At 34.5% G+C, this 6,964-nt stretch overlaps 1 protein-coding gene across 1 annotated transcript; it reads right to left on the bottom strand.

The window, feature by feature from the left end:
- Positions 1–1,892: 1,892 nt before the first annotated feature.
- On the bottom strand, positions 1,893–6,136 carry tmem147 (transmembrane protein 147). The gene is made up of 8 exons (XM_043262109.1): positions 6,041–6,136; positions 5,565–5,678; positions 5,219–5,288; positions 5,053–5,118; positions 4,045–4,181; positions 3,834–3,918; positions 3,473–3,594; positions 1,893–2,278 (listed from the first exon to the last, which is right to left on the bottom strand). Exons 2-8 carry the CDS (start codon positions 5,639–5,641, stop codon positions 2,158–2,160), a joined length of 678 nt encoding a protein of 225 aa, XP_043118044.1. The 5' UTR covers positions 5,642–5,678; positions 6,041–6,136; the 3' UTR covers positions 1,893–2,157.
- Positions 6,137–6,964: the final 828 nt, after the last annotated feature.

Genomic DNA, 6,964 nt, shown 5'->3' with positions numbered 1-6,964 from the left:
TGTTAAAAACACACCCAGAGAACAAACTAAATATAAAAAATGTGTAAAAACAGGAAAGAACATTTACATTCAAAATTGTTCAAAAAAAAAAAAAAAAAAAAAAAAAAAAAAGTTTTGAAAGAAAGAGCACAAAATTTGGTATAAATTCCCTGAGAAATGAACACATGACAATAGAGTTTGGTTGTTTATCAGCATCATTGCGAGTCGGTGCTTTGATAAAGACCGTCTCTGCAGGTAATATAATACGTGTGAGAGTGAAACTCCACTGGGTTTGGCTCTTTATTCAGTTCTTTTCACAAACTAAAGCGGTCACAATACAAAGCTGCTTTTGCCTCACATCTGCAAAGCTGGTTCGTGACTACACATCACTGCAGGTAAAATAGCTTGACAGATAAGGAGGAAAACAAGTTCTTGTTATCACTGTCACTTTTCTATGAGGGCAGAATGAAGATAATGCACATGTCTAGATCTTATCAACTTAGGACCTGTTGATAATTCCACGCATCTATTACGGCATTTTTAAAGCTTCATTTATTCAACCTGCAGGCAAAAAGTGTTTCAAATTCAAAATCTTTAAGCCGATTTTTGTATTATTTGAAATCAGCAAAATCTATTGCATATTTCTCTTTATTTTAACTACAGAACCTAACCGTGGTAAACAAGTTTTGTTTTTTTCCCCCTAAAAGGAAAAAGTTATCAGCAGCATAGGTCTCATTCCTGGCTTTATTTATGGTGTGTATCTAGGTGCAGGCAGCGGTCAATAACACATGAGCATTTTTTTAATTTTTTTTCAGCAGAGATGCACCATAAGACCAACCTGTTTACTCCCTACATATTTCATTATTTTTAAAAACGTATAAATTAAACTCTTTAAACCTCATATGTAACCATTCCTGTACCTTACATTCCTAGCAGTTGTGTGAGTTTTAGTGTGCCAGGAATGTGAAGCTTAGCTGAACTGAAATAGCAAGACAATAGTTGTGCTGTTAAAAGATTAATAGCAACACTTCACAATAAGGGCTCATTTGTTAAAATAACAGTTAATAAAGCTATTTAGAGGAATAGTTAACCCTAAACTAGCTAAGAATTTACCAGCCCCCAGGCTTTTAAAAACACACAATTTTTTTCATAAGAATACATTTGGACAAATTCAGCACTGCATCGCTTGCTCACTAATGGATGCTCTGCAGTGAATGGGTGCCGTCAAGACTGTTAACAATGCTTGACCTGTGCATTTTTTTCCTCAAGATGACTTCTTCACTGGGGAAAGCTAAATTATAGGTAGATGATTCAAATTTTAGCTGGAAACAAGTTTAATTTAATTTCAATTTAATGAAAGTTTGAATTGGTTTACTAGGAACACAGCTTTTTTTGCTTCAGAGGCCTATTGTGGTGTTTTTCATCTCATTCTGATGGCACCCATTCACTACAGAGTAGCCACTGATGAGGAAATGAGGTAATGTTAAAAGTCTCTAAATATGTTTTTATGAAGAAATCCATTTACATATCCGATGACCCGATGGTGGAAATATTTTCAGCATATTTTAGCTGAACTATTCCTTTAGTGCTTTATCAAACACGAACCTATAACATTAACCAGCATTTATTAACCTTTACGCACAGTGCATGAGCTGTTAACAGATTCTACTTTTCATTTTAAAAGATATTAGTAGATGTTAAAATTAATGGAGATGAATAAATGCTGTGGAACTATTATATATTGTTCATACATCTTCGTAAAGTGTTACCAATGACATTTCTCGTAGTTAGTTTCTTGTCAAGGAAGCAAAGCAAAATGTAATAACAATACTATGTAATAATAAAATTGGGTTTGATTTGCTCATGCAATATTTTAAGATAACTAAAATCTACCATACAAAAAATACAAATGATTTTTGTCCCATGCGGCCTTTATTAATAAATTAGTTTGTTGTTAAAAGAAGTTTCACCATAACTGGTCTCTCTCCCAAAACTGTCCATGTATTCCATCTTACTGGAATAAAATGTTTATTTAGTTATTTGAGTAAAGTTCACTAATAACAGTTATACTCTCGCAGTCTCCTTGTAGCAGATACAAAAGTCAATAGAAATCAAAGCAGGAATGTGGATCTGTTCTTCAAATACTCAAGAGCGCAGGCACTGGACAGTATAGAGGGTTTAGTTGCTGTGAACGAGTGTGACGAAGAGGAAGAGTGAACACAGAGAGATGGCACCAGTGAGCACGGCCTTTACAAGGAGAGCCGTCCAGCTGCCCAGGAGGAAAACATGAACGAACAGCCTGGAGGAGACACACAAACGTGGAAATAAAAGGTTATGTGCAGTAAAGACTCAAAAAAAGAGCATGAGATTTCTTTAAAAGGACACGTAGAAAGGTAGATCAACATGTTACACTTAAATGCATGATGCTTACACGCAGGAGGAAAATGTCTGTCGAAAAAATACTACTGTATTAAATATTTTATGCTGTGTAGTGCATTCCATTTTTGTTTAATGTAAGCAGTACACAGTTCATACCATGTGATATTTAGTAAGCAATAAGCTAGTATTTATTTTCAAACAGCCATTACACTTGAATGTTTATAGTATATATCGTATTTTTGCTGTTTTGCACCTTTTATATTTTGTATATTGTATATAATTCTTTTTATTATCTGTCTTGTCTTGTTATCGTGTTGCACTGTAGAGCTTCTGTGACTAAAACAAATTCCTCGTATGCGTAAACATACCTGATAAACTAAAAAAAAGTAATTTAAAGCAACACTGCCATCTAGAGGAGAGGCGAACAAGTGCATCAGCTCTACTGTATTAAATTTGCATTTTTCAGTGAATCGTGATAAATTGTTTAAAATTTATATATAAAAAAAAAGCCTATAATACATACGAACTAAAAATCTCATTGACTTCTATTTACAAATTAAATCAAATGAAATTTGTAGATGTAGGCAGAATAAAACTGATACTGAAAAGCGTGAAAAAAAAAAAAATTATTATGCCACAGCCAAAAATGTATGCATATTGTTTGATATTTTAAAATCAAAAATGTTTGAAATATTTAATAGTACAGGGGAAACAAGCATTAAAATGTAATATTGAATGAATAACAGTTAGGTGTTTTTTTTTGTTTAAATCATCTGTAGTTAAACAGCAAACTGAGTGAAAAGGAAAAATTAAACACCAATATTATCCTCACCATTATTTGTCTAAACAAACAGATGCCGACTTTTTCAAAAAGCAAATAATGGTCATTATCGTTTTCATTAAATGTGAATCCTTACACGAATATCTTAACATAAATCATAAACCTTGCTAGAAACGTACAACAAACCTGAATACATCTCAATTTTAAATTTTGACAAAATTATGTAGACGAACTAAAACAAAAAGCGCTGATAAAACGTTTAAATCAGCTCTGTTTAAACACCTCAGATGTTCGTACAGCTAAATGAAGTTAAATCATTGCTGTGATACTCACTCCATGAGAAAGCCCTTATAAACACACAATCCCAGCAGGATGGTGACAGGGAGCCGGAAGCTTTTGGGAAGGTCGTATCGAGTGAACATCCATACTACTGCTGCCATAGCAATATAATGGACCTAATATGATAGATAGATAAATAAGTTTAATTACAGAATAAAGTGAGTAAATCAAACTAACAATACAGCGTCTAAATGACTTTACACACACACACACACACACACTAGACATATGATATAATAAAACAATGAGCAGAAAAGATCTGTTACAGTGCAGTAAATAAATACACATATTTGTGATGCTGGGTTTTTGATGCACGCAAACCCAAAAACTAAAACAAAGCAAGCAAGCATCTTACCAGACTGATGTTGGAATCGAAGCTCATTTGAATGTATTTCCAGTCGAACTCAATGCCACGAGCTCCCACCCACAACGGAATACATCTGTTTAAAACAAACAGATCATGTTCACGGTACTGACCCGTTACTCAAACCTTTCTACCGATCACCGGCAGAGAAAATCGGTCACAATTATGATTGACAGCGTGTCTCTGAGGACGATCGGAATACCTCGACATAATGAGCTCTGCCGTAGCCCAGCCCATAGCTGCCACCATGATCTTATATTCGCCCTTCCCAGCATTCCTGGACATGACCAGATGAAGACCTAGAAGATCAGCCATGTCCACTGTGGCCTTCATGAACTCCTAGGGTTTACAGGACACGAATGAGTGAGGTTTACAGGATTATCTACACAGATGAACAAGTCGTGAGCGCAGAGCCTTAAATTAATGGTTCACCCAAATATATACATTTGAGGTACTCGCTCGGTGTCTTCATCTCAAAAGATGTGGAGAAATTTTGCATTATGTTCACCACTGGATTCTTTGCAGTGAATGGGTGCCGTCAGAGTCCAAACTTAGCTTATAAAAAAAACAACACCCAAACAAACATTACAATAATCCACACCACTCCAGTTCATCAATTAATATTTTGTTAAGCAAAAAGAGAAAGAATTAGTATGAAACAAATCCATCAGGATGTTATTAACTTCACGGTTTCTTCTATTCACGATATCAACTTCTCCTGTAAAAAAACTGTCTTGTCTGAATCAGGAGAGAGATCATACAAGCCCAAAACATCTCTCAACAAATATGTTGGCGGATATTGATGTAAAAGAACGTTTCGCCGGAGGGTTATTATGCATAATGGACTTAAAGTTAAAAAAATCTTAATGAGGGATTAGTTTTTTTCAAACATGCAGCGTTTTGCATCACAAGAAATTAACTGATGCACTGGAGTTAAGTGGATTTTTGTGATGTTTTTATCAGCTAGCTCTCATCCTGACGGCACCCATTCACTGCAGAAGATACAATGGTGAGCTTGCAATGCTCAATTTCTCCAAATCTGTTACAACGAAGAAACTAATTTAACTTAGAAGGCCTGAGGATGAGTATATTTTCAGCAATTCCTACTATTCCTTCAATTCGCCTTATATAATATATTCAAGTTATCTATATGAATGCATAACGAAACGCTACTAAAACGTATTAAAACAGTGACACATTCACAGCTCACCCCAACAAAATCATACACGCCAGCTCCTCCCTCCCAGGTGGGGAAAAATGTGGCAAGAAACAGCATCTGAAAGCGATATCACACATTTACAGAAAACCTTGTAAGATTCTGTCTTCGACCCATAAATGCTAGAAACATATCTGTGAGGACCAAAGGGTTCGATCACCTTGCACAGCTGCACAAAGAGGTAGGTTGCACCTGCTTGGACACATCTCCAAAACGCGTTATATTCAGATCTGAAAAAACATTACAGAAGATTAGAACAGTGATCACAACTAAAAAAAAAAAAAAAAAAAGTAGAGTAAAACTAATTGTGTATAAAACTAATTATTTCTGACCACACCTAATATATTTAACACATTTATTTGCAGCGCATGACCTTTATACTGTAAATTAACATCATAATACATTTTGCAGCACCGATATTGAGCAAATAATATCTATACATTTCCATCAAATATTAGCTAGATATAATAGTTTCAAGTATAAAATGATATTGTTTAAATACTTACAATCCACTACATTTGTATGTGATGAAATAGGGGAAATAGGCCAAGGAAAAACAATTTCCGAAATGAAAAAGCGTCATGGTAGTGCTTTCAGTGGGATTATTTCCTCCTCAGATCCTGGTAACACAGAAAAACACCAGATATATTCTACCATATATATATAACCAGCATATTTCAGAAATGGGATATTCCTGGAATAACAAATGTATTGTTTTTATTTACACCAACTGAACCAATTTAAAGTGTTTGCTATATTATATATATGCATACACGTTGATATTTCTGGTTTATTAAAACGTCAACACGTTAAAACACATCTACCGTTAAGTGTTACTACATCGGGATCTGGCAGCGTGCTAAAATCGTGCGAAAATACTCGACGTATAATTGTTATATAACTTACTGAAAAATATATTTGTTTTTGGAAATAATTTAATACCTCTACAACGAATCATTTAAAAGATCGATAGTTTTCTTACCGACAAAATTGCGAATTTAGAATGACAGGAGCACGTCACATAATCCTTCGGTGCATCACTATTAAAGGTCCGAGCGGAAGCGCGCTTCGTTTTACTGTAGTTCCGCGTCTAATTTTCTAAACATGTAACCCTAGTTTCTTCTTCTGGGTGATGCATTGGTATTTTGTTAGTTTCTATGCACTATACTCACTAAGATGCATGTATGTTGTGCATCCCTGCTGTATATTGTGCAGAAAGCACCATTTCAGTAGAGCAGGATGCCTGAGCATTCAGTATTCACGAGGGTTGTTCAGTTGAGGGAATCAAACTACAAATAATATTGTATGTAAACATTGCTGAACACCATAAACGATTAAATGAGTCAATGCCAAGAATGATAAATCAGTTTTTTTTTTTTGTTGGTGTCGTTTGTACATTAAAAACGGAAAACACGTAAACGCATTTATTGCTGCTGCCTATATAATTTAATAATTCTATACTGTATATACTATATAATATAGTTTGTGCATCTGTTGCGTATGCTATTTCTGTGGCGTCATGCGCACGCCCGAGCAGTTTCACAGAAAACAACAACAACAATAATAATAATAATAAAAGTAAAGTCAAAACAAAATATATGTGAGAAGAGCTTTTATGGCCGATGTAATGTAAGAGCTGCAGCAAAAATGTGCAATTTTGTGTCACTCTATATGTCCCAATAGTATTTATTTCTTATTATATGTACATGGATAATCTCATTATCTACATACTCTTTTGGGGCAAAACATAAAATGCAATGAAACAATAATTGACAGCTAAATAAATAATCACTCCTTCAAAACCTCTTTCATCATATATAACTCTGATATCTAATATTTGATGAATTCTTACCCTTATTCTAAAAAATGTTGTATGGATAGGATGCTTCAGTCCAGTAAATGGTCA

This window comes from Puntigrus tetrazona, chromosome 16 (genome assembly GCF_018831695.1).
Source record: "Puntigrus tetrazona isolate hp1 chromosome 16, ASM1883169v1, whole genome shotgun sequence".
In the NCBI taxonomy this organism is placed as follows: domain Eukaryota; kingdom Metazoa; phylum Chordata; class Actinopteri; order Cypriniformes; family Cyprinidae; genus Puntigrus; species Puntigrus tetrazona.
Note: the sequence above shows the minus strand (reverse complement) of the source record. Positions and strands in the feature narration are given on the sequence as shown.